The sequence below is a fragment of the Salvelinus sp. IW2-2015 genome, linkage group LG17, assembly GCF_002910315.2.
Source record: "Salvelinus sp. IW2-2015 linkage group LG17, ASM291031v2, whole genome shotgun sequence".
Taxonomy (NCBI): Eukaryota; Metazoa; Chordata; class Actinopteri; order Salmoniformes; family Salmonidae; genus Salvelinus; species Salvelinus sp. IW2-2015.
In genome coordinates, this window is record NC_036857.1 from 33,157,066 (window position 1) to 33,185,010 (window position 27,945).

The 27,945-nt window shown below is 42.9% G+C and overlaps 1 protein-coding gene and 1 long non-coding RNA gene across 2 annotated transcripts; one reads left to right on the plus strand and one right to left on the minus strand.

Annotated features, from left to right (window-relative positions):
* The first annotated feature begins 773 nt into the window (after positions 1 to 773).
* On the plus strand, positions 774 to 18,559 carry LOC111976485 (uncharacterized protein KIAA2013 homolog). The gene is made up of 3 exons (XM_024005333.3): positions 774 to 2,540; positions 9,820 to 10,682; positions 16,265 to 18,559. The coding sequence occupies exons 1-3, from the start codon at positions 1,571 to 1,573 to the stop codon at positions 16,295 to 16,297; spliced, it is 1,866 nt and encodes a 621-aa protein (XP_023861101.1). The 5' UTR covers positions 774 to 1,570; the 3' UTR covers positions 16,298 to 18,559.
* On the minus strand, positions 18,193 to 26,329 carry LOC139029065 (uncharacterized). The gene is made up of 2 exons (XR_011481334.1): positions 26,285 to 26,329; positions 18,193 to 18,358 (listed from the first exon to the last, which is right to left on the minus strand). It is a non-coding gene; the product is annotated as an uncharacterized lncRNA (long non-coding RNA).
* Between the last annotated feature and the right edge of the window lie 1,616 nt (positions 26,330 to 27,945).

The following is a 27,945-nucleotide window of genomic DNA, read 5'->3' on the forward strand; positions in this document are numbered from 1 at the left end:
AGACTCTTCAGTATCATTGTCACTTCAGAGCTGTGTGCGTGTGTGTATTTATGTATTATAGTTAAAATAAAAGTGTTCATTGTTCATTCAGTATTGTTGCAATTGTCATTATTACAAAAATGTGTGTGTGTGTATGATATATACATATATATGTATATTTTTTTTTTAAACATTTTTTTTAAATTAATCAGCCGATTAATCGGTATCGGCTTTTTTTGTCCTCCAATAATCGGTATCGGCATTGAAAAATCATAATCGGTCGACCTCTACCCTAGACCAACTTCTAGTTACCCTCACCGATTCCACCTGACCCAACACTTTTCCCCCCATAGTGAAACCACAAATGGATCAGCCAAAAGGCAAGAGTTCACCTTTTCCACTTCACTCCTACTGTCACATACTCTTCTTCATCCTGGTCCTCGGTGCATACCACGGTCTCCGTTAACTTTACCGCATCTACCACCTCCGATACTTCACCCTCATTGACTTCCATTTCTCCTCCTGTCTACCATTCTTCTTTGACAAACCATCTCCCTTTTCCCACAATTTCTATCCGACTCAAGCTCACCGACCCTCTTCTAAACTCACCCTCTTCTTCCCTCACTCTTAGACCTCTTCTCTCTCTTTTTCCCTCCATTTTTCCTCCGTTTTCCAAGTACACATCTCCTTATGATAATACTGTCGCTCCATCCTTGACACCCATCTTGTACTTGCTTTCTCTAGGGACTCCATTTTCCCCTTCCGGAGTTCTGCTCATATCCGCAATAACGTGCATACAACAACCCCGATTAACTTCAGTTCAGACACAAACGTGACAATTTACAACTTTCTAGCTAATAAAAACCACCGTGTCGTAAAGATTCTCAACTAATTCCAACACTTCCGGTGCTACCATCCAACGTGATTTGCGGTAATTTCAGTTGACCCATGCAGAAGTGTCAACGATAGATTGGTGAGTTGCTTGAAAAGTAATCCACCTCAAAAAAGAATGAAATCCCAACTGCTAGACATAAGCGACAAAAGAGCAACAATTGCACTCAAAGGATTTACTGCCACGATGTGAGGAACAAATGCAAAGTGTCGCCTAACTAGCAGCGCAATGCTAGTTTGCAACCACCGTAACTTAGCTAGCTCGCTAGGTACGTTAGCTCACTTAGCTTGTTTTGGTTAGCTTGTTAGCATGCTAACTGGTTAGATTTGACAGCAATCAAGGTTTGACATGGACATTTTAGCTAAGGTGCTGTTAGTTGGATAGCAACACAGTAGCTTGTTAGCTATACAATCTTTGAGTACCAGGTTATTAGCATCGCTAGTTAACGTTAGCTAGCTAGGTAAAATTAGCTTAGCTACCGTGTGCATTGCTAGCTACTATAGTTGTCAACAGGAAAGACTTCCTACAAAAATAACTCAACTTAAGCGGTCATCTCCTAGTCTAACGTTGATATTGGTTAGAGAGAATGGAGAACCACCTTTGACGGTCCTGTTTTTTTTGTTATACTGTTAATTAGGTACTATAGCTAACTACTCAAATTGCAATCTTGAGTTATAGTGACTCTAAAGCATAAATACAATGTGGCTCCAGCAAAGACTAAAGGGCCTACCAGGTCTGCTGTCAAGCAGCTGGGCTAGAAGAATGCTCATTGGACTGCTGTTTTTCCTAATCTTCTACTGGTACCTTCGCTCAGACAGCGCTTTGAGGTTGTTCAGTGGCTTAGGCCAGTCGGGCGGGCCAGCTGGACAATGCCTCCAGACTGAGATCCACAGGTGGAAGTCACTTGTGGACCGGGGCGAGGGAATCTACACTACTCCCCAGGAGAAAGCGGTCACGCCTTTCATCTCAGGTAACGGCCATTTCCTGGTGGACATTGACTCCAACAGACTGTGGGTGGCCTCGTCCTCCCAGCCCGGCTCGGCCCCAGTTTACCAGACTGAGTACTCGCCCATAGTGGGCATCCACGTCCCGGGGACGCGGGCCGAGGCGCGGGCCACCATGCTCTGGTTCCGCAAAGGGGCTGTCCTGTCCGTCCGCTGCGTCCTCCCAGGGGGAGCCGGCAGCTCCAGATCAGCCCGTGACTGCCTCATCATCCGAGAAGAGTTCATCGCCCACCGCAGCCGGCCCAATGTCTTCCTCCAGAGGATCCACATCAACAACCCCTCTGAGCGCGCCGCCACCCTGGAGGTGTCCACCGAAATGCCCTCGTTCGGGAGCAAGTTCTCAGCCGGTGTGGAGAAGGTGGAGGACAAGGAGGTAGTGCTGTCGTCGGGCCGTGTGGTTCTGCCGGAGAAGAACCAGATAGTGCTGGTGGTGGTGGCCACCAATAAGCTGGGCAGCCGCATCCAGGTGGCTGCCAAATCAGAGTTTGCCGAGAATGTGTTGTCAGTGGTGTGGATGTCGGAGCCCATCGAGTCGGCCAAGCTGGAGGAGACCTTCACCAGGCTCCGAGACGGGGCCAAGAAAGAACTGGGAGAGCTGCTGAGGGCCAACATAGAAGATCTGGTCCAGGACCACCAACAGGCCTGGATGGACCTCTTCATCTCTGGTGAGTGAATACAAAGTCGAGGCTGAGATGCCATGCCTTTTGTGTTGCAGTGCAGAATGATGTTGTGGTATTTAGATAACTCTCACATGCTTTCTCATAGACTGTACAGGATGAAACAATCATTGGATGGTATTTGCATGCTACCTGGTTATGATGAATGATGTAGTTCTAGATCAAATTACTATAGAGCTGAGCGATATGGACAAAATTCCATATCGTGGTAAATCAAAGAAAAAAATAAAATAAATTGCGATGCGATACATTAAAGAGATATCACAATAAATGTTACTATTTTGCTCAATAACAAATACAATGCCATTATTTTAAATGGACATTTACAGGGCTCTAGACAATTTTTTGCCCCCAGTGCCAAGTAAGACTGGTAGCCTATGAATAAAAAAGTCTGCTTAAAAAATATTAAAATAACACATAGTGTTGATCCCATGTTTTATGGGCTGAAATAAAAGATCTCATAAATGTTCCATATGCACAAAAAGCTTATTTCTCTAAAATGTTGTGCACAAATTTTGTTTACATCCCTGTTAGTCAACATTTCTCATTTGCGAAGATAATCCATCCACCTGACAAATGTGGCATATCAAGAAGCTGATTAAACAGCATGATCATTACAAAGGTGCACCTTTTGCTGGGGACAATTAAAGGCCACTCTAAAATGTGCAGTTTTGTCACACAACATAATGCCACTGATGTCTCAAGTTTTGAGGGAGCGTGCTATTGGCATGCTGACTGCAGGAATGTCCACCAGAGCTGTTGCCTCCGGTGTTGTTTTAGAGAATTTGTCTGTACGTCCAACCGGCCTCACAACCGCAGACCACGTGTATGGCGGCATGTGGGCGAGCGGTTAGCTTATGTCAACGTTGTGAACAGAGTACCCCTATGGTGGGGGTGGGGTTATGGTATGGGAAGGCATGAGCTACGGACAATGAACAGAATTGCATTTTATCGATGGCCGTGACAAGATCCTGAAGCCCATTGTTGTGCCAGTCATCTGCATTTACATTTACATTTAAGTCATTTAGCAGACGCTCTTATCCAGAGCGACTTACAAATTGATCTGCCGCCATCAACTCATGTTTCAGCATGATAATGCACGGCCCCCCAATACAATTAATTCCATTCCCCACTCCAAGAACCCCCCCCAATGCACCAACAACCAAGAGAATGAACTAAAGAGAAAAAAGGAAAAGACAGAAGAAAACAGCAAACAACAATGCAATTTTTTTTTTTACAAAATAATACATTTTAAACTAAGGACATCAAGGACAACTGAAATCATAACAGCAATTTCAACTGTATATGTTTGTGTGCATGTCTGGCACTATTACATGTATGTGTGTGTTCTTGTATGTGTTTATTTGAATGAGAGTGTGTGTATATTGTGACGGCCCTGAATTTTTCTGAACCGTCTGTGCTTCTCCTTCCAATAGGGCGCTTCCCCTTTAATTCCCAATTAAATATCCAGCATCAGCTGCGCAAAAGTGCGGTTGTGATGGAGACGTGAATGAGGATGTGTTCAACCCTCAGTTCCAAAGCTTCTCTCTTCCGTTTGTTTTGTTGCCTTTAAAGGTGTGTTTTTGTAGCCTAATAGCAAGTTTACCCAGGATCGGATCCACTCTTTGCATCCGTGGACTACACCTCTCCGTTGTCCTTCGTGGCCTTTCTCCGTTAGAGATCTGTTGGCAGATTGGATTGTCTGACTGACTGACCGACTGACTACTACCTTTTTGTATACGTTATTTCATTTGTTTTGGTGTGATGTATACCGTGATGATTTATGTAGTTAGTTGTAGTTGAGGACTTAAGAGTTGATACGCTTGATGGTTGTGTGGTAAAATAATTGTTATTTTGATTGTATGATTAATACTGGGTTTACGGCCCATCAGGAAGTCCAGGACCCAGTTGCACAGGGCGGGGTTCAGACCCAGGGCCTTGAGCTTAATGATGAGCTTGGAGGGTACTGTGGTGTTGAATGCTGAGTTGTAGTCAATAAACAGCATTCTTACATAGGTATTCCTCTTGTCCAGATGGGATAGGGCAGTGTGCAGAGTGATGGCGATTGCATCGTCTATTGGGGCGTTAAGCAAATTGTAGTGGTTCTAGGGTGGCAGGTAAGGTAGAGGTGGTATGATCCTTGACTAGTCTCTCAAAGCACTTCGTGATGACAGAGGTGAGTGCTACAGGGCGATAGTAATTAAGTTCAGTTACCTTTGCCTTCTTGGGTCCTGGAACAATGGTGGCCATCTTGAAGCATGTGGGGACAGCAGACTGGGATAGCGAGAGATTGAATTTGCCCGTAAACACACCAGCCAGCTGGTCTGCGCACGCTCTGAGGATGCGGCTAGGGATGCCATCTGGGTCGGCATCCTTGCGAGGGTCAACATGTTTAAATGTTTTACTCACGTCGGCCACGGAGAAGGAGAGCCCACAGTCCTTGGTTAGCGGGCCGCGTCGGTGCACTGTGTGCCACCGAAGAATGTGTTTATCCTGTCCGGTCTCGGCGACTTGGTTGGTTTTCCTTTTGTAGTCCGTTATTGCCTGTAGTCCCTGCCACATACGTCTCATGACTGAGCCGTTGATTTGCGACTCCACTTTATCTCTATACTGACGTTTAGCTTGTTTGATTGCCTTGCGGAGTGAATAACTAGGCTGTTTATATTCTGCCATATTACCAGTTGCCTTGCCATGGTTAAATGCGGTGCTTCGCGCTTTCAGTTTCGCACGAATGCTACCATCTATCCACGGTTTCTGGTTAGGGTAGGTTTTACAGTTACTGGTTAGGGTGGGTACTACATCTCCAATACACTTCCTTATAAACTCAGTCACCGTATGCGTCTAGATTATTTTCACAAGCTACCCGGAACATATCCCAGTCCACGTGATCAAAACAATCCTGAAGCGTGGATTCCGATTGGTCAGACCAGCGTTGAATAGTACGAAGCACGGGAACTTCCTGTTTGAGTTTCTGCCTATAGGACGGGAGGAGCAAGATGGAGTTGTGGTCAGATTTGCCAAAAGGAGGGCGGGAAGGGCATTGTAAGCATTCCGGAAGTTTGAATAGCAATGTTCGAGAGTCTTAGTAGCGCGAGTAGTACAGTCAATATATTGATAGAACTTCGGCAACCTAGTCCTCAGATTTGCTTTGTTAAAATCCCCAGCTACAATAAATGCAGCCTCAGGATATGTGGTTTGCATAAAGTCCAGTGAAGTTCTTTGAGGGCCGTCAAGGTTTCGGCTTGAGGTGGGATGTAAACGGCCGTGGCGAGAATTGTCTTGGGAGATAATATGGTCAGCATTTAATTGTGAGGTATTCTAGGTCGAGTGAACAAAAGGACTTGAGTTCCTGTATGTTCTTAGGATTACACCATGAGTCGTTAATCATGGAACACACCTTCTGCTTCCCGGAGAGATATTTATTCCTGTCTGTGCGATGTACTGAGAATTCTGCTGGCTTTACTGACTCCGACAGAGTATCCCAGGAGAGCCATGTTTCAGTGAAACAAAGTATGTTACAGGCCCCGATGTCTCTCTGGAAAGAAATCCTTGCATCTAAACCATACTAACTACAGCCTACTCTGGTTGTAAAGTGGTGCCATGAACTCCATATTAAGAGGTGAGAAATGCGTTCTATACTCATTACTCTTTTTTCCGTAGTAGCATTTTGAGCAACGGTCATATGCTTGTGCTTCTCCTCCGTGCACACAATGGGGAGAGGGAGTGGGAGTGGCTCGCTCACACAGCAGCTAACAGCTAAACGGGGACAGGCAGACACTTTCATAGCAGTAATCATCATAATTTGTAGGCTATTACTGTTGACCAAATAATGTTTTTAGAACAATCTACAGGAACGCTGTGTTGCAAAATCACAGAACGTTACCGACGCACAATGCAATGTAAGAGGAAGGCAATGTCGGTTTCTGTAATTTTTGTTTTGTTGTCCCAGCTATACTGTGCGCCTTTTAACTGGGTTATTTGTATTAGAGGTCGACCGATTATGATTTTTCAACGCCGATAACAATTTATTGGAGGACCAAAAAAAGCCGATACCGATTAATCGGTCAAAATAAATCATATTTTTTATATATATTTTTAAATTATTATTTATTTTTTAATATATATTTTTTTATTATTTGTAATAATGACAATTACAACAATACTGAATGAACACTTATTTATATTAATATAATACATCAAAATCAATTTAGCCTCAAATAAATAATGAAACATGTTCAATTTGGTTTAAATAATGCAAAAGTGTTGGAGAAGAAAGTAAAAGTGCAATATGTGCCATGTAAAAAAGCTAACGTTTAAGTTCCTTGCTCAGAACATGAGAACATATGAAAGCTGGTTGTTCCTTTTAACATGAGTCTTCAATATTCCCTGGTAAGAAATTTTAGGGTGTAGTTATTATAGGACTATTTCTCTCTATACCATTTGTATTTCATATACCTTTGACTATTGGATGTTCTTATAAGCACTTTAGTATTGCCAGTGTAACAGTATAGCTTCCGTCCTCTCCTCGCCCCTACCTGGGCTCGAACCAGGAGCACAAGGGGAACAACTACTCCAAGTTTCAGAGCGAGTGACGTCACCAATTGAAACGCTATTAGCGCGCACCCCGCTAACTAGCTAGCCATTTCACATTGGTTACACCAGCCTAATCTCGGGAGTTGATAGGCTTGAAGTCATAAACACCTCAATGCTTGAAGCAGTGCGAAAAGCTGCTAGCAAAACGTACGAAAGTGCTGTTTGAATGAATGCGTACGAGCCTGCTGCTGCCTACCATTGCTCAGTCAGACTGCTCTATCAAATCATATACTTAATTATAACATAATAACACACAGAAATACGAGCCTTTGGTCATTAATATGGTCGAATCCGGAAACTATCATTTCAAAAACAAAACGTTTATTCTTTCAGTGAAATACGGAACCGTTCCGTATTTTATCTAACGGGTGGCATCCCTAAGTCTAAATATTTCTGTTACATTGTACAACCTTTAATGTTATGTCATAATTATGTACAATTCTGGCAAATTAATTACGGTCTTTGTTAGGAATAAATGGACTTCACACAGTTCGCAACGAGCCAGGCGGCCCAAACTGCTGCATATACCTTGACTGCTTGCACGGAACGCAAGCGAAGTGACACAATTTCCCTAATTACAAGAAATTCATGTTAGCAGGCAATATTAACTAGATATGCAGGTTTAAAAATATATACTTGTGTATTGATTTTAAAGAAAGGCCTTGATATTTATGGTTAGGTTTGGTGCAACGACAGTGCTAAATCATCACCCGTTTGGCGAAGTATGCTGTGATTCGATGAGAAATTAACAGGCACCGTATTGATTAAATGCAACGCAGGACACGCAGGATAAAATAGTAATATCATCAACCATGTGTAGTTAACTAGTGATTGTGAAGATTGATTGTTTTTTATAAGTTTAATGCTAGCCAGCAAATTTACCTTGGCTTCTTGCTGCCCTCGCTTAACAGGTAGTCAGCCTGCCACGCAGGCTGCTCGTGGAGTGCAATGTAAGGCAGGTGGTTAGAGCGTTGGATTAGTAACCGGAAGGATGCAAAAACGAATCCCCGAGCTGACAAGGTAAAAATCTGTCGTTCTGCCCCTGAACAAGGCAGTTAACCCACCGTTCCTAGGCCATCATTCAAAATAAGAATGTGTGCTTAACTGACTTATCTAGTTAAAAATACTTTTTATTTTATTTTATCGATGTCCAAAATACCAATTTTTAATTGTTACGAAAACTTGAAATCGGCCCTAATTAATCGGCCATTGCGATTAATCGGTCGACCTCTAATTTGTATGACTTGTTCTGGCAGACCACGTGGAGATGCACCTGTTTTATAATGGTTGCAGAGATTGTGGTGCCTACAATGGTGCGGCTTGGTGCCTTAGTACAAGGATTGATATTCTGATAGGTCAATGGTCAGGGGCTCAGGTATTTCTCTTAGCCCTAGCTATTGTAGCATGTCTAGAAGGCATGTGCAACTAGCTCAGGATGTCTATTTCTGGAGTAGCCTAAGTCCACAGGATGAGAGAGGATGTCCTTTTATGTTCAACCTGTGGGAGTTGTGCAAAAATTGCTCTCGTTGTCCTGCAACGTCACATAGTTTAGTTTCATATTTTTACAGTGGGGAGAGGGAGGGAGTGAGAGTCAGCAGCCGACAGCGAAACAGGAACCGGCAGATACTTTCATAGCAGGAATCAACATAATGCATAGGCTATAACATTTTTTATTTGTCTTGCGTTGTTGGTGGTAGGTGCACTTGATTCAGAAGCCCTTCGCGCCGGGTAGGCAAAGTGTTCCCATTTTGAACCATTTAATTTGTCTGAAGGGACAAACGCCGCCTACCCTGAAGACCAGGAGAGCTGTGGTTAAATCAAGTGCGTCTCCACTGTCCAATCCGATAGCTCAAATCACTGTGCCTACGGCTTCCACAACCCTACAGGCACGGCAAAGTTTGATACTAGCCTACGTGAGATTTCCTAACTTTAAAAAACATGACCAGAGAGACTGTAAAAGAATACAGCAAAGAGCTGCTATTTTATGAGTGAGTTCATGTTTAAGTTTTTATTCATCACTGCTGCTCTCTCCCTCCCTCCGCTGAGACTAACCATCATATGCAGGTACCCATCAGTCCTGCAAAATAAAAAAGCGAATTATTTCCATTTATGCTGTGATAATGTATTAGGCCCACTGCCCAAACCTCATTCCTACAGAACTGTTTTATTCAGTTAATGTAGCATAGGCCTACATTCCTTAAGTCGTATTTATAGAAAAATTCTTAGTGGTAGATCTTTGCCTGCTTTTTGACTGCTAAAGTGATCTTGACTCAAAGGTTGGTGACTTCTGAGCTACAGGAACGTTGTGTACCAAAAATCACCCCAAACAATTCAGACGTAAGCAAACTGCTTCGGTAATAAGAAGGCAATCTCTGTTAGCTTTTGCAGAGGCATCAGCTACTCTTCCTAGGGTCCACAAAAATAGAAACCACCAAACATTACAAGTAATAAAACACTGATAGACAAGGACAGCCACACTTGAAATACAACAAAAAATAATACAACTACAACAATTGTGTGTGTTTGTTTCTGTGTGTGTATCCCCTTCACAGTCCCCGCAGTTCCATGAGATGTTCTAGAATGTCGGTGTCGGTACTTTTCAGTTGATTGTCCCAGCTCTACTATGTTGACCTATTCTGTTCCCACATCTGCTGTGTGTGTATCTGTCCTGCAGGGGTGGAGATGCGTAAGATCACCGACGCACACACGCCATCCAGCGCCACAGTCAACACCACGCTCTACTACGTCCTCTCGGCCTCGCCGGCTCCCCTGCTGGACCGCCGTCTTGGCACTGAGGAGCGCGCCCGTCTCGAGTCCAGCCTCAACTACGCCGACCACTGCTTCAGCGGGCATGCCACAATGCACGCTGAGAACCTGTGGCCGGAGCGGGTCAGCAGCGTGGCCCAAGTCCTGCAGCTGGTCAACCTGTGGACCCTTACCCTGCAGAAGAGGGGCTGCAAGGTGCTGGTGGCGGCGGGCGCCCATGGCGTTATGCAGGGTGCCGTGCTCAGCTTCGGAGGCCTCTCATTCAACGAAAACCACCTGCAGTTCCAGGCGGACCCGGACGTGCTGCACAACAGCTACGCGCTGCGGGGAATCCACTACAACCAGGACCTGATCAACTTAGCTGTGCTGCTGGACTCCGAGGGCAAACCCTTTCTGCACGTGTCAGTCAAGCCCCAGGAGAAGCCTGTGGCACTGTACGCCTGCGAGGCGGGCTGCCTCAACGAGCCGGTGGAGCTGACGTCGTCGCTGGTGGAGGCCAAGGGCCACGTGTTCCCTGTGATGGTGACGCAGCCCATCACGCCGCTGCTCTACATCTCCACGGACCTGCGCCACCTGCAGGACCTGCGGCACACGCTGCACCTCAAGGCCATCCTGGCGCACGAGGAGCACATGGCCAAGCAGTACCCCGGCCTGCCCTTCCTCTTCTGGTTCAGCGTGGCTTCACTCATCACCCTCTTCCACCTCTTTCTCTTCAAGCTCATCTACAATGAGTACTGCGGCCCCGGGGCCAAGCCTCTCTTCAGGAGCAAGGTATAAAAACACAAACACAACTACTTTGAACTGATGAACAAAAAACTGTCCACAACAAACTGATTTGAACTGATGAACAACAGAACTGTTAGTTGTCCTCTTCTCGATTTTGTTTTTTTATGTGTGGTGGCGAGAATTATATTTTTCTTTAATGCCTCTTCGGGTGTCTGTCTTAGCAGAGATATAGTTTGGATTTGTGTGTGGGATGTGGTCTTTGGAGTTGATTTGCATAATTGCTCTGCACCCCCTCGCCTATTTTCCTGCTCTCCTCTGTACAAACCAGAAATGATTTGGTGTGTTGTCGTTTTCTATGTATGAATGGAATCAGTTTGAGAAGTCATTTGACGACAAATTATCTAATTGGAAAGTAATGCACAATATTTAGTGGAAATTATTGACACCCTTGTTAAAGATAACCCTCGTTAAAGCAATAATCACTGTATAAAATAAATAACTCCCAATACTGAGCTATATCGTATGCTCAACAAAATTGGGAGGTTGTATTATTTTTATAATAATACAGTTGCTCAGAGATTTTGTTTCACAAGTCATACTTTTTTTTTCTCTCAAAATGAGTCCTAAATTATTGACTTACCTAAAGATTCTTATAAATAAAGTAGTCAAAAGTTTAGAATTTGGTACCATATTCCGAGCACGCAATGACTACATCAACCTTGTGAATCTACAAACTTGTTGGATGCATTTGAAGTTTGGTTGTGTTGCAGATTATTTTGTGCCCAATAGAATATGAATGGTAAATAATGTATTGTGTTGTTTTGGAGTCACTATTATAAATAAGAATATAATGTTTCTGAACACTTCTACATTAATGGGGATGATTACGGATAATCCTGATTGAATCGTGAAGTTACAGAGGGTCAAAGATCATACCCCCAGGACATACTAACCTCTCACCATTACCAATAACTGGAGGTTAGCATGTCTTGGGGGTATGATCTTTAACCCTCTAACTTTCTCACTCAACATTATACACGATTCATTCATCCGTAATCATGGTAGCATCCATATTAATGTAGAAGTGTTTAGAAACATATTCTATTCTTATTTACAATAAAAGTCACTCCAAAATGACACAATACATCATTTATTATTAATTTCTGTTGAAAACAATCTGAAACGCAACCAAAACGAGCTGCAAATGCATCCAACAAGTTTGTAGAGTCACAAGCTTGATGTAATCATTGCGTGCTAGGAATATGGGACCAAATACTAAACTTTTGAGTACTTATTTATTATTTCTATGAATAATTAGGGGTGTCAATCATTTTGACCCCTACCTCGAAAAACAATTGTACTTGTTAAACATTTGCTCAGAGAAAGATAAGTTGCATTAGTATAATATAATCCCCCCCCCCATTTTTTTTTTTGCATACAATTAAAATAATAATAATTAATAATTAAAATAAAAACTCAGTATTTGAATGATTTATTTTATACAGTCAATATTGCTCATCTTTATCAAGGATGTCAACCATTTCAGACCCCACTATTTTTTTGCAGTGACTAGCCTTTTAAGCCTGTATATGAGATATGCACATTTGATTAGAAAACTTCTATGTCATTGAACGCAGCAGTATAAGGAGTCCTCATTTAAGATGGCGGACCACAAAATCCCAGTTCTGTTACTGAACATTTAACTATATGCACTAGCGTTGTCATAATACTAGTATCGTGTTAAGGAAAAAACAAAACATGAAGCGGACTTCATTTCTCGAGAATAACTGTCCTAATGTTGAAAAAAACATAAGTAGGTTTTTTAACGACCATAGTTTCATCTTTTTCATGTTTTCTTTTTTGCCATGGATCGCGATACTGGTGTTGTGACAACCCTAACATGCACTAATGCATCGATAATATAGTCTTACTTGTTTCCTGACGCAAGTTGTTTTAGTCCATCGATTTCAGAAACAGTGCAAGCAACCTCCTTTTGTTGTACCTTATCAGAGAGGATGAGGCAAAGTGAGGGGGTTTACTCCAACCAAAATCTGTCCACGTCAAGCAGATCATTCATTATTAATCAAGTTTTTGTGTGAGGGCTAATGCGTGTCGAATTTAGTCTAGTTAAAATTCATGCGTGAGGCTTATTTGATCTAATAAGGTTTCGTAATGCTTAGGTTGTTACAAGTGTACTGATATCAATGTGATACACGTGACTTTGAGAAAATACACTTTATATCGGCGTTGTCCCGGTTGAAGTTCGAGGCTAGCATAGAACCTCTCTCTCCATTGAATAAAGGCGGTTGACGTCAACACACCTCATCAAATCTAAATCAAATTGTATTGGTCACGTACAAATTTAGTCGCTGTTATTGCGGGTGTTCAAAAAAATATTAAAATAATAAGATCCACCAATCCAAAGTCAGGAATAGGCGGGAGCTTTGACAGCCTGCCATTCCGCTCTGTGGACAATGAATCCCATTGTTAGTGGAGACACAAGCATCTCGTCATTTTCTACATTATCTTTGACCTTATAAATATTTCCAAATGTAGACTGTAGCTTTTCCTGTCCGTGTGGATGCAAACAAGGTTTCCCCCCCAACCTGAAGCCTCTGGTATAGCTAATGATGTGTTTTGTTTAAGCTCAGTTCCCCATTTGTTCAATCCCTATACTGGTGCCTTCAAGTCTCTCAATCAACAATTGTGCAAATGTGGGTTTTGAATCTTTTCAGTTCTGTTCGCTTCAGTACTATCCTAATTTCTACCACCTCGATTTGACACACGGCATAATAATTTCAGCCTGAAATTACTGAGCACAGATCGACCCAAGGTTGAACTTCTTGTGGTCCGCTATCTTAAATGAGGACTCCTAATACTGGTGCATTCAATGACACAGAAGTTTTCTAATCAATTGTACATGTCTCCTATTAGACTACATGCCTAAAACACTAGTCATTGCAAAATATAGTGGGGTCTGAAATTCTAGGCTTTGTCTCAAAATGAGAAAGAAAATATGCCCATCCGGCATTTAGCCAAAGAGAGACCAAAACTGGAAAACGCTAACGTGTTAAACGAGGTGGTACTAGTCTGGGAATTTTCCAAACGCTTCTTGATACTCATCTATCTACAGTATTTGTTGCAAAATTAGATGTGTGTTTGAAATAATGGGCACTACGAAGGATGGACATTTCTACTGTAAGTGGTTGTGCTTTGATTAACTATGACTGAGCGCCGCCAACTAATCTCTTTTCGCCGTGTGGCATCGTTCTGGTTTGTCTATTTTTTGGATGGTGTTTTCTTTTGTTTCACTCTGATTAAATTGACAGGAGGACTTGGTCTCTATTTGATATCCAATCTAACAATAAGCTTGCTGTTTACTCATACCTATGTGTGTATAGGCACTCATCCTATCCCCAACCGACTTCTAGCTCCTAGGCACTTGTAGAGATTTCGATGACAGTTCCAGTAGCTCCACATTGTCTTCTGATAGGCCAGGTGGAATTTCTGCCATATTTCTTACACCTTTCCAATCCTCTCAGATCACCACATTTGCCCTGGGGTTAGAAGCTCAACCTTGGGTCGATTTGGGATTGGGGTAAATCCATATGAATTCAATCACTTTTTGACAGCATCATTTTTGATTTAAACAAAACGTTGCATATATGTTTGCCCATGGCAGGGCTGGCGTTATGGGCGTTATACCTCCTCACCTGTCAAAATTCAATATTGATCATTTATCTGACCGAGACGCGCTCAGACAGAAAGACGCATCAATCTCAGTTAAAGCATCCGGGTGAGTGAAACAGCGCCCTCTGTCTCAGTATGTGTAGCCCATGTATCTGATGCTTTCTGGACCAAAAGAGTATAGCATGTCATACAGAGAGAGAGGCAACGCGAGAGAGCGGTCACTCTTGCCAAAATCTGTCCAATGCGTTTCTATGGGAATAATATGCAGACCTAAGCTTGTCGCCTGCCTTCCCACCTTTGGGACAAAGATTCCCATTGTTAGGGCGGAGACATGAGCATCTCATCATTATATACAGATCTCTGATTTGAGTGAGGGGGGAGAGAGGGGAGGGTCATTGTTCCTGTGTAATGTCTGAGTGTGCATCACACATGTGCACACCTGCTGTAGATAAAAGTATAAGGAAATTAAACTGTTTTACGAAAATGTGCACATATTAATTACTGGCATGTAGATCGGTAGAAATTGTAGGATAAATTGTAAGCTTCCTCAAACTTGAAACTTCTGAGCTGCGTATAGTCTTTACTATTACACCCATTTAGAATATGCGTGCAAGCGCATGCACACACAGGAGGTCCTGGGGAAAAATGGGCGAGCCTATGGAAATCAAATGCCCGTCCAACTGATTCATTCTGGCCCATGGAAAAATTGTCAGAAAGTGACTTTTTGGACCTGAATGCCAAACCATTCAGGAGATAGAGGTGCTCAAAGTTGAACCATTTTGCATACCCAACCATATCCATGTCTTCATCACTGGATAATATAAACAGTTCAGTTTGATATCATTTAAAACCTTACAAACAGGGTTTTCAAACGTATAATTTCTTGAAAATCATGTTTTTAATTAGAAAATATATTTTGTTTACATTTAACGTAAATTATCTGAAAACGCATAAACATACATTTCTCATTTGGATAGGTTGTAGCTTAGACCTGACTTTACATCATCTGGGGTTTTTGTGTTGTGCCCTCCATCTGTTGAGACACAACATGCTCTTGAATACAGGGTGGGTGTAATTTCAATCATGTAAATCAAATTTATAGAATGGACCTATCCRTTCAGACCARTGCGATTTAGCTGGTACACCATTGAAATGTGAATGTACATTTTAACTTCTAATTACTACCACAAAGATGTCTGCTAGTCTACCCACCATCGAACGTCAACTTAAATGGTCATGTCTATTCTARTATCTATATTTCTATGATTTCAATTGGTTTTCTATGGAGGATTGACTGTATAATTTAAAACGGATATTCCCATTCAAGTCAACATTCTCTGATGTGTAGACCTCCAACCATCTTTGTGGTGCCATTTAAAAGTTMATATTTTAATTATATTCCCATTTTAGTACATTTATCAGCCCAAGCATGACACCCACCGTGTATTCAAGAGCATGTTGTGTTTCAACCGATGGCGGAAACAACACAAAAACCTCAGATGTCAAATGGGCTCTAAGCTACAACCTATGCAAATAGGACAAAAATCTGAGTTTACACGTTATTGGATAATTGACTTAAGGTTAAATTATAATTTTTTTATTGAACATTTTCTTAAATAAATTATGGAACAGTTTGACAACCTATTTGTTCGTTTTTAAATGACATAAATCTCAACCGTTTATCTTTTCCAGTGATAATGACATGGATGTCTTATGGTATGTGAAATCAGTCAACTTTGAGCACCTTTATCTCTTGAATGTTTTGGCATTCATGTCRGAAAGGTCACTCTCTGATCACTTCTACAATGGGCCAATATGTATGGAAGGTTTTGTTCAAATCAAAAGGTGCTATCAAAAAGTMATTTAATTCAAATGGATTTGTCTTGCATTTCCTGTTTGCTCTTCCTGTTTATAACCCTCRCCTTTAACCTCACCAGGTGACGAAGCCAAGTGAGGAAATGGAAGCTTAGGAAGCAGCCATGACATCACAGGTGCAGAGTAGCAGCCAGCGAAATACATTGCCATAAAGTGTGTTACTGTTCATGTCATCTGATTGGGGTCATTATTTGACAATGATATTTGTGTTGATGGTCAACATGTTGATTTGACTTTCGACATGTTGGAGCTGAATTCAGAGAAAAAAGCTCACATCGCCTGATGACTTCTTTCATTGGCAAGGCTAGTGAAAGTCTGTCATTCTTTACAATGCTTCCATTCATTTTGGCAGGACGACCTGTCGGTTTGAATGAATACCATCATCATACACTATGGGTGAAAGATGCCAACCGATTGGTTGTCACTCACTGGCAAAACTCGAAATGGAGGCTCAGGTCTCAAAGGTTGAAGTATGAGCGTGAATGAAAGGAATCGTCTTTTCTTTCACATTATTGGTCCTGTTGGTAAATGTTAATATCCATCATTGCTTTCTTACTTGGAAGTCTAACATGGTCTAAAATGATTGCATTGGTAAAGGCAAGGGTTCCACTATCTAGCTTTCACCAATGTTGTTGTTGTTGTTACAGGGAATGAGGGGATGGATTTTCAAATTATTTGAACAGGTCAATTTCCTATACCCCTCTAGTCTATTTTCTGCAAAGCCTAATATAGTCAAAATTAAGTATTAAAAAAATCTGAGGATCAACTTGTGCCGAGCAAGTGTCAATTTAGTCTTAAGACCCATTGATATCAAACTGATGGTAAATTAGCAGGTCCGTCCGGCAATGTGCATTGGGTCTTAATTTCCTAGTGGAGTCTGCCACTCAATGCACTTCTTCAAGACCTCTGCTTCTGAACACCAAACATTGCTACGGTGACCAAAATATATTCACTTCCTGATCTTTTCCTGTCCCTTTACGGAAGATGTAGTAGTCATAGAKGTAGAATCCTAGAATAGGGATAATATTTATATGGTTCTAGTCACTGCTTTGTGCTGTTTCTACCATATAGAATTCTGGAATATGTGAGTTCTCCCTTCCCTTCTCTGTTTTTCATGACATCTCATGACTGAAATGATTGGCACCCTTCATAAAGATGAGCAAGAAATTATATAGAATAAATACATATACTGAGCTATATTGCATTTGCATTTTTTGTTGAAATTATATTTTATACTAATACAATTTTCAGATTTTTTTTAACAAGTAATACAAAATATATAAAAGATGGGTCAATTTTTGGCACCCCTGTTTTCAATACCCCGGCACCCTCCCCTTGTGAGAATAACAGCACTGAGCCTTTTTAGGTACTGGGTTATTTTCTGTGTATCACATCCTCCTTTCAATACCAAACCCACCACTGGTGTGTGTGGCCAAAGAGCTCTATTTGCATGTCATCTGAACATAGCACCGGTTCCAATCCAAGTCAGTGCCAATGCCGTTTAACAAACTCCAGGCGTTTACATTTATTGAATGACATGAAAATTAGAGCTCTTTGGTCACGCACACCAGTGGTGGMTTTGGTGTCAAGAGAAGGCTGTGATGAGCAGAAAATAACCTCATACCTCCTGTAAAATACGGTGGTGGATCTTTGTTATGGGCCTATTTTGCTTCCACTGGTTAGGGCCAACGGCATCATGAACTTTACCCAGTACCAGGACATTTTAGCCAAAAACCTGGTTTCCTCTGCCAGGAGGCTAAAACTTMGCCACAAGTGGATCTTCCAGCAAAACAATAACCCCAAGCACACATCAAATTCCACAAAGAAATGTTTAATTGAACACTAAAATGTTTTATTGCAATGGCCATCGCAGTCTCTGGACCCCATTGAAAACCTGTGGTATGAATTGAAGAGGGCAGTCCATAAGCGCAGACTAAGTATATCAAGCTCTAGACTCTATTATGCAAATTCATCTACCACGATTGAGTGAATTTATGAGCTTAATGTTGTTTTTAAATACTCCAAAATTACTAGATAGACTGAGTCTACCAATCCGATTTGTTGTGAATTGTTTTCTTGAGTTCATATTTATTTTTCATCTTTGTTCATATAGAATTTAAGGGCTTTTTTGAATCCATTATTTTGATTGTAACTAACTACTGAGTGTGCCTTTTATTTAAATTAATTTATTCTGATTACACCTACAGTTTGGTTGGATTGTACTTGAATATGATGTGATTTGAGAGAAAATGTATGTGTATGTTATTGTAAATTGATTTGGATAAATTACAAATGTATACATAAAGACTTTGAATTATGATGTAAATTTGTTATATTAAAGTATGCTGTCAGAGAAATTGTTAAATTATTTTGTCAAATCTATGAAGTTATATTTGTATTCAACAGTGATTGACTTGGTCTGGAGCTGTCCGGAACGTTGTACCGGCACTTCTAGGTTTGGGGGAATTGCGTACCTGCTCCTCTATTAAAAACAAGGTAGCCTATCGCTGGCCCAGATTCACACACCGAGGTAAAAAAGAAAATAAAAAAATCTGATCAAAGTTGAATGAATAGCAATGGAGAGTGTCATTCATCTCCTCATTCCYATTTGTTCTGGTTTATTTGCCTCTAGTATGTGAATCTGTGAAAGACAGTATGTTGTTCGAGATTGCGCAGATTGAAAATGTGCCAGACTGAATGACATGATGCGCTGTTCCAAGTTGTCAAATGAGGGTTTGTAAGGTCATGGAAATTAGTTAAATAATGTCATTCATGAAAGCAAACTTTTAAATATGATAAATATAAACTACATATCAGCCATTATCGGAATGACCCTAACGTGTATGTCTGTCGTGCTGTTTGTGTGCCAGTGTGAGTGGTCCGTTGCCCGAGGAGAGGGAGCGCGACATTTCAGCAGCAGGTATAAAATAATGACAGACAGACCTAACTAGATCACCAATTCAAAACGTAAATGTAGCAGTTATCTCGCTAGTTAATTATAGTTAACTAAGTATTAATTTAATTGTTGCCTTTCCACCGGCWCTGTAGAGCCTAAATAAATATGCACCGTTGGAAAGCTGGGATTCCCCTCTATTAAATACTAGTCATGTAATTGCGACAACSTTAAAAATATAAGAATAGCGTAGTTGACAAATAACTTGCTGTGCATAGATCTCCCCCGAAAKATTATATATAAAAACATGTCTAGTTAGTTAGCTTGATTTGAAGCAGTGGCTTGTATTCCTGGATGCCAGACATCCACATTTTGTTTTAAATAAAATAATTTAGCTTTCGTCTCTCTGATTTCATAATTTAACTTCAATTCGCAAGAAGCTGAATGTATCTCACAGGAGAAATATTCCTGAGCATCAAAACAGAGCTCTCCTTTGTCTCTACATATAGGCCATCTATCTGATGCTGTCTGGTCCAAACGAGTATGGTAGCGTTGAAGACAAGGAAAGCCAGCGAGCATTTTGCCTCACTTGATWAAAAAAAAAAAGTATAAAAAGATCTGCATTGAGCTGAAACTGGCGCACCAAAAAAAAGTGTCAAGGGAAGCCYGTTTGGATTTTGAACCCATTGAGAGCATAAATAATTGACAGGAAAACTTGAATTGTTGCATCTCGTTGTATATTGTTTTTTTTCTGGTGGCTTTCCTAAATTAGCCATGGATGGAGATAGGGATTTAGACTTTTTACTTAATTCTCAGTACTGGCCAATGATTATAACGTCGATTCTGATCCAATGATTAATTCGTACATTGTTGTGCCCCTGGCCTGAGGATGGAAATTCAATATGTAGCTAGATGTAGAAGGCTTATGTTAACTAGCTAATGTTGCCCATGAATGGAAGTTAGGCTACCGAGCAAGCATTTTAGCCAGGTGMCCAAGGACAACAAAAAATAAACTGTGTACTGTATGACAGTGATAGGCTGTTTCGTCAACATATGAAAGAGAGGATGGCGTTTCTCTACAAGTAGGGTGAGTCAAACATGCTTTTCTACTTACAGGAACGTGCAAGCGCACACCAGTGGCGACCTGTCATTCAGGGCAGGTGGGACAGAGCCCCACATTTTTGGCAAAAAATGGTTTGCATGTTATTTRGGTATTAGTACGTGTCACATATCAGTTTGTAAAAAATATATATAGAGTTAATAAAGCTACATACAAACATGGTCTCTRGTTTTCTTGAGTAAGGCAGCTCCAAAATGCAGYTGTTTCAGCCTAGCTCAGTGCTTTCTGTGGTGGTGGTGGGGCAAGCCAACAGAAAATAAGGAACGTTGCTCTGTGATTGGCCWAGTTTTCTGTCACTCATGGGGACTTTACGTCACTGCCAAGTCTAAGGATAGACCGCGAAAATTCTTGCCTCTTTGGTGCTGCCATAGTTACATTAGAAGTGCCCATCCAAGAAGGCTCAAGGTCATTGGCCACAGATAAAATGACGTCAAATCACGTTATATGTACAGTAGCATTGATTGGACTAATTGTGTCAACATCATACTTTKAAAATCTTAGCTAGTAGTCAATATCATGAATCAAGTTGACAATCTACTGGTAAATCCTTGTTAATGCTTGTCATATGAAGAGAAACGAAGACAAATTATAGATAAACCGTATCGGTGCTCATCGGCCATTGGACATAAACATTACACAACAAGTTGGAAATCGCAAATTCAACAATGAGTGGTTTGCAATCATTAGCCTGCTATTCAGTGGAGTGGCTGTGTGGTCCCAAGTCTAAGATTAAGGGTCTCTTTTCCTAGTTTAAAATGATAAACATTCAACATTGGCCATGCTGTCAATGAGGCATGATTTGTGCCATGCTCAAAAACAACTGTTAACTCGGAACTACAAAATCTGACTTAAGTGAGTTAAAGAGAACTGGGAACTCTGGGAAAAATGAGCTACAACTGGGAAAATACGTTTTGAACTTTCATCCAACTCGAAATTGTAAATCAGGAACTCGGGCCTCTTCCTAGAGCTACAACCTGAAGATCACTGACATCATCATGATTATATATATTTTTTTCCAGATCCCACACTAAGACTTTTCTGTAATTTCAACAGTAAAACACTGTAGGATGCACAGTATTGTAGCGACCCACACAAACAGCTGTGTGTTATGTGTTAGGCTATTAGTTGGTTGTGTTGTACTTACCGGTACCAGGTGTTCCCGGGGTCCGACATGCCAATCAACCTGCTATCTGCCAATCACGGGAATGCCTGGAATGTTCTGATGCCGGGCATCCTGGTGATTGGCGGAGTGGCGTGGAGGGGGATGGAGAATTGGAAGTTAAGACCAGGTTTAGCCATTGTTCTCTCTTACGTCTGYCCTTCACAAGAGAAGGTCACGGTAGTTTTATAGGGTATCCTTCATTTATGTGGAGTGGGCTACGGCCAAACCGTAGCCTGTGTGAAGTTGGGTTAATAAACCGTAAATTCATAAACTCAAACCTCTGTCTGGACAATTGTTCCTTTATGATCTAGTCAGGTCATTACATTTTTGTCAGAAGTAGAAATGTTGATAAGTTAGCTAGCTGACTTCTGTGGCRAGCTAACGTAGGTGAGAACGGGTTGAAAATGCTTTGAGGGAATCCGAAAGTGAAGGTGGAGGTAGGGGACGATTATGGCCAAGGAGGTGCGTTTGCATGGACGTCGGAGMATCTGGCTGAGGAAATCGCCAGGGCGTCGGAGCCCAGAGGCCGCTTGAGGGAGGACGTTAGAATGATGGCGGCTGAAGCGGGCATGAGTGCTTCGTCGACCGTGCGAATTCTGGTGGGAGAACCGAAGGGGTGACGAATCTGGATGAGGATGAGGAATCTGGTGCTCAGGGAAGGAGGGTATCAGCACCATGGAGGACAAGGTGGGGGCTGTCCGAGACCGGCCCACCCCCACTGACCAGCGTCAGCTGAAGAGCTTCCTGGGCCTGGCCTCGTACTACAGGAGGTTTGTACGGGGCTTCTCAAGCGTCGCTGCTCCCCTGAACCGCCTGCTGCCGAAGGACAAGGCTTTCACTTGGACAGTGGAGTGTGAGGAGGCGTTCAACACCCTCAAACGTGCACTGATCGAGGCCCCCGTGCTCGCCCCCCCTGACCTCACCTTTCCTTTTATCCTGGACACAGACGTGAGCAATGTGGGCATGAGTGGGGTGCTGGGCCAGAGGGGGGGGAGAGTGGTGGCGTACTTCAGCAAAACATTTGACAAACATGAGCGCCGCTACTGTGTCACCCGGCAGGAACTCTTGGCTGTTGTGGCTTCCATCATACACTTCAAGTACTACCTGGGTGGCCTGCCCTTTACTGTAAGGACTGACCACTCTGCTCTCCAGTGGCTCATGTCTTTCAGAGGGGCAGGTGGCTCGCTGGTTGGAGGAGCTTCAGCAGTATGACTTCACAGTGGTGCACAGGGCAGGGGCACGCCACTCCAAAGCCGACCCCATGTCCCATCGGCCCTTGTACTGCAGATGGCTACCGCCACTGTGAGCGGAGAGAGGGACGTGAGAGAGAGAGCTGTGTGCACAGGAGGGGGTCTGTGCCATAGTGTGTCGTGCAAGCAGGCCTGTCTGCTGTGAGCTGCAGACTGTCGACGTGGCTGAATGGGGGKAGCAGCAGGGACGGGACACAGACCTACAGCCAGTGCTACAGTGGGTAGAGGCGCAGGTGAGGCCACCGTGGGAAGAGGTGACAGCGCTCTCACTCGCGACCAAAGGGTTGTGGTCAAAGTTTGAGAGACTGCGGCTGGCTGACGGCGTGCTACGGTGGGCATGGAAGGAGTCAGCTACGGGAGAGGAGAGGTGGCAGGTGGTGGTCCCTAAAGCGATGCGGGAGGCTGTGCTCCAGAGTAGTCATGGGGGGGTGGGGACTGGACACTTTGGGGTCACAAAAACACTCCGCCGCCTCCGTCAGGGCTTTTACTGGGGGCAGCTCAAGAGGGATGTGGAAGACTTTTGCCGCCGCTGTGACAACTGCACAGCGAGAAAGGGCCCCCCAGGCCGCTCTCATGCTCAGCTCCAACAGTTCCCAGTGGGGGCTCCCATGGAGAGGGTGGGAGTGGATGTAGTTGGGCCGTTCCCCACCACAGACAGTGGAAACCGCTGGGTGCTCACGGCCATGGACTATTTCACAAAATGMCCCGAGGCCTATGCTCTGCCTGACCAGGAGGCAGAGACCATCGTCGACGCACTGACAGCGGGGATGTTCAGCAGGTTTGGAGCTGCGGAGTCCATCCACAGCGACCAAGGCAGAAACTTTGAGTCCCGTGTGTTCGCCACCATGTGTGAGAGGCTGGGTATGCACAAGACCRGCACTACTCCTCTCCATCCTCAAAGTGATGGCCTTGTGGAGCGCTTCAACAAAACGCTTGGACAGCAGCTGGCCATCGTCTCTTRCAAACACCAGCGTGACTGGGACAAGCACCTGCCTATGGTCCTCATGGCATGCCTCTCCGCTGTCCAAGACTCCACCTCCTGCACGCCTGCCCTCCTCATGCTGGGGAGAGAGATCCGCACACCTGCGCAGATAGCGTTTGGTCGGCCCCTGGATAGCCTTCATGTTCCACCGGGGCCGGAGTATGCCCGGAGACTCCAGGACCGCCTGGAGACAGCCCACACCTTCACCAGAGAGCAGCTGGTGAATGCAGGTGTGAGGCAGAAGAGGAACTATGACGTGCACACCCGGGGAAGGCACTTTGTGGCTGGTCTGGGTCTACAGCCCCGTAAGGAAAAAAGGCAGATGCCCCAAGTTGYACAGTCACTGGGTGGGACCCTGCAGCATCCTGGAGAGGGRAGGGGAGGTTGTTTACTGGGTGCAGCTTCCTCCCAGGGGGAGAAAGGTGACACTGCACCGGGACAGGTTAGCCCCATACAGAGGGGCCTCTTCTCCCCAAACCCCAGGGACCCCCACAATTCCCCTCTCTGGCAATGACATTCTCCAGGCCCAGGTGCCGCAGACAAGGCTCCAGACAGCCCACTCCCCCTGTCTCCCTCCCTGTGTCACCGCGTGGTTCCCCAGAGCCACGGACTGTATTCCCCGTTCCTGCATCCTTGTCCCCCATATCCCTGCCTTCATCCCCTGGGTCCCAGAGGGGCAGCCCCCTGCCACAGATGGGAGCCCCGTTTCACACCTGGACACTCTGCGACCATCACGGCCACAGGCAAAAAAGACCTCTGGGTCGCTTCAGAGACTTTGTTTGTTCCCTTGGGGATGAGGGACTTTGTGGTGGGGGGGGCTGTGTAGCGGCCCGCACAGACAGCTGTGTGTTATGTGTTAGGCTATTAGTTGGTTGTGTTGTACTTACCAGTACCCAGTGTCACAACCTTTAGCTGTCACAACCCTGTGTGCTTCGGTTCACTTGACTCATCTGCGCGACATAAATCATATTTTTGTGGGCCAAGATTGTCAATATTGCCTCTCCGACTAACCATTTGTTTAACGAAAACATTTCCATAATGTTACAGTATTATCTAYACCTATTCACTTTACCAGTAGTTTGCAATAATTTGGTGGCACAGCTAAAAAGGAAAATGTTGTGAGTCTGGTAAAATAATCTGTGATATTGTGTAGGCTATAGCAATGTTGTATTAGTTTGCAAGGGTTTGAAGTAGGTGTATRTAGCTGTCTTATTTGTATTTGATCAATGCCTCAATTGATTTAATAAACTATATTGGATACAGTGGTGTAAAGTACTTAAGTTGTATTTTTACTTAAGTKGTTTTTTGTGGTCTCTGTACTTTACTATTTATATTTTGACAACTTTGACTTCTACTTCACTACATTCCAAATTAAAATGATGTACTTTTTACTCCATACATTTTCCCTGACACCCAAAAATGTTACATTTTCAATGCTTAGCAGGACAGGAAAATGGTCAAAATCACATACTTATCAAGAGAACATCTCTGGTCATCCCTACTGCCTCTGATCTGGCACATTCATTTAACACACATGCTTAATTTGTAAATGATGTGCCCCTGGCTATCTGTAAAAATATATATATAAAAATGTGTCGTTTGCTTAATATAAGCAATTTGAAATTATTGATACTTTTACTTTTGATACTTAAGTACATTTTAGCAATTACATTTACTTTTGATACTTAAGTATATTTAAAACCAAATACTTTTAGAGTTTTACTCAAGTAGTATTTTACTGGGTGACTTTCACTTTTACTTGAGTTAAGGTATCTTTACTTGTACTCAAGTATGACAATTGGATACCTTTTCCACCACTGATTGGATATATGCTGTATGTTCAATCAACTCAAGATGCAACAAAGTACATGACAATGTTGTCCAGAGGAAGCCAGCTTTTTGTCAATCCTTTCCTTTCCCCATTCTTCCAAGAGCTCACTGAGTTTGAATGAAGACCTCTAGTGAGGTAAGTACACATACACACGACTCCAGCTTGATATGTCCCTTGTCCCCTGTCTTTTTWCCCACAGTGTAACAGCCCTGGTGCTCTCTGTCTCTCAGTCTATTCTTTCTTTTTCTATGCGTGTCCTAGGGGTGAGAAGAGCTAACAAATCAGAATTGAGGAGGTTTGTTAAAGAGCCCCATCAGGAACAACTGATGCTGRGCTGACTTCTCTCTCCTGGATGCTCTCCGGCCCAAACTGTCCTGTTGTGCGTTTCACCTCCTCTGGACCCACTTAACCCAAACAGAGTTGCCCCTGATCATCGAGCGGGCTGCATCACAGCCTGGTATGGCAACTCCACCACCGCAGACAGCAAGGTGCTTCAGAGGGTGGTACACGCAGCCGAACGCACCATTGGGTCCAGGGTCCACACTGCCTGCCATCCAGGACACCTACYATACCTGGTGGTCCCAACACCCCCTTCAATGGCCATTTAGCCCCAATGGACATTAATTTATTCATCACTGCTACAGTTGTTATTATGTATATAGTACTATTTCTATTTTTCTTATTACCATTTTCATTGTTTTAGTTCACTTAGTTATGCATGTTGGAGTTCTGAATTGGAAGATCTAGGATTGTACTCAATCCCAATTTTAACTCTGTCTCTTTGTCTCTCTCTCCCCCACAGCCCATAGGCACACAATATAGTTTCACATTACATTTACATTACATTTAAGTCATTTAGCAGACGCTCTTATCCAGAGCGACTTACAAACACATTAGTGTTGTAATGATTCTCTTATTTGGTTACATATGCGTTAACTTCTTGTTACTTCTATTGTCAATTCTGTTAATTCATTTTTTAATGTTACCAATTTGAATAAATGTATTTTATGTACAATTGTATTTTTCTTTCATTTAGATTTCAGGTAGAATTTCACTGTAAATTTACAGCATTATCCTGGCACCAGAGTTGCCAGCTTAATACTGTAATTTTGCTTTACAATACTATTTTCCTTACTTAAAACATTACAGCATCCCTGCACATTTACAGCAAGGAGAAGCAAGCAGAAGTGATTTGTTGCAGCTGAAATGGTCCTGGAATAGTGGAGGCAGCTCCTGTTTTCTTTGCGACTTGCGGTATCTCCCTGTGGTTCTAAATCAATAGTTGTATAGTGGTCTGAAAATGTCAAACAATAACTTGCTAGAACATGCTGTAGGTCATGTAACTATCTGTTACTGTACCTGCAATATGCTTTGTGGACTTCACTATCTAGTTTTGTGATAAAACAAAGATGTTTTGAATTTATTCTGCCACTGTGTCTTTTTATTGTCTCGGCCTTTAGGCCTATATATCACGGTGGCAATGCATATGAACTAACAGGTAATAGAGCAAACAATGCAATTATCACAACACAGGTTGTAATATGGCATTTATTTGTTTTGAGGGGGGGGGGGGGCTTTCCCAGTGATTTTTATCCACTCACTTCTACTGCTTTGAAGTAGCCTACCTCATCCATTTGATCTCTGATTTATTGAATGAGGAAATAATTTTAGAAAGACAAGTATTTGGTTGTAATGTTGAAAAATCCAAGCCTGCACCCAAGGAGCTCTCCAGATGGAGGGTTGACAACATGCATAACAGCGGGAAGTAAGGGGTTACCTGAAAAATCTGGATGGAAAAATATTAACAGTAAGTCAATATACAGTCAAAAGTTTGGACACCTAAATCATTCATTGGTTTTTCTTTATTTTTACTATTTTCTAACATTGTGAACTTGTAGAACTTTGAACGTTTCTTCAAGTGCAGTCGCAAAAACTATCAAACGCTTGATGAAACTTGGTGTCATGAGGACCGGCACAGGAAAGGAGACCCAGTTACCTCTGCAGCAGAGGATAAGTTCATTAGTTACCAGCACCTCAGATTGCATCCCAAATAAATGCTTCACAGAGTTCAAGTAAGAGACACATCTCAACATCAACTGTTCAGAGACAGTGTGACTGGTCGATTGTGTAAAGAAAACACTACTCAAGGACACCAATAACAAGAGACTTGCTAGGGCCAAGAAGTCACAATCAATGGACATTAGACCGGTGGAAATTTGTCCTTTGGTCTGGAGTCCAAATTTGAGATTTTTGGTTACAACCGCCATGTGTGAGACGTGGTGTGGGTGAATGGATGATCTCCGCATTTGTATTTCCCACCGTAAAGCATGGAGGAGGAGGTGTTTATGGTGTGGGGTGCTTTTGCTGGTGACACTGTCTGTGATTTATTTAGAGTTCAAGGCACACTTAACCAGCATGGCTAACCACAGCATTCTGCAGCGATATGCCATCCCATCTGGTTTGCGCTTAGTGGGACTCTAATTTTGTTTTTCAACAGGACAATGA

Coding starts and splice junctions, on each gene's coding strand:
- LOC111976485 (XM_024005333.3), top strand. CDS start 1,571: ATGTGGCTCCAGCAAAGACTAAAGGGCCTACCAGGTCTGCTGTCAAGC. Junction 2,541..9,819: donor GATGGACCTCTTCATCTCTG/GTGAGTGAATAC, acceptor TCTGTCCTGCAG/GGGTGGAGATGCGTAAGATC. Junction 10,683..16,264: donor AGCCTCTCTTCAGGAGCAAG/GTATAAAAACAC, acceptor TAACCTCACCAG/GTGACGAAGCCAAGTGAGGA.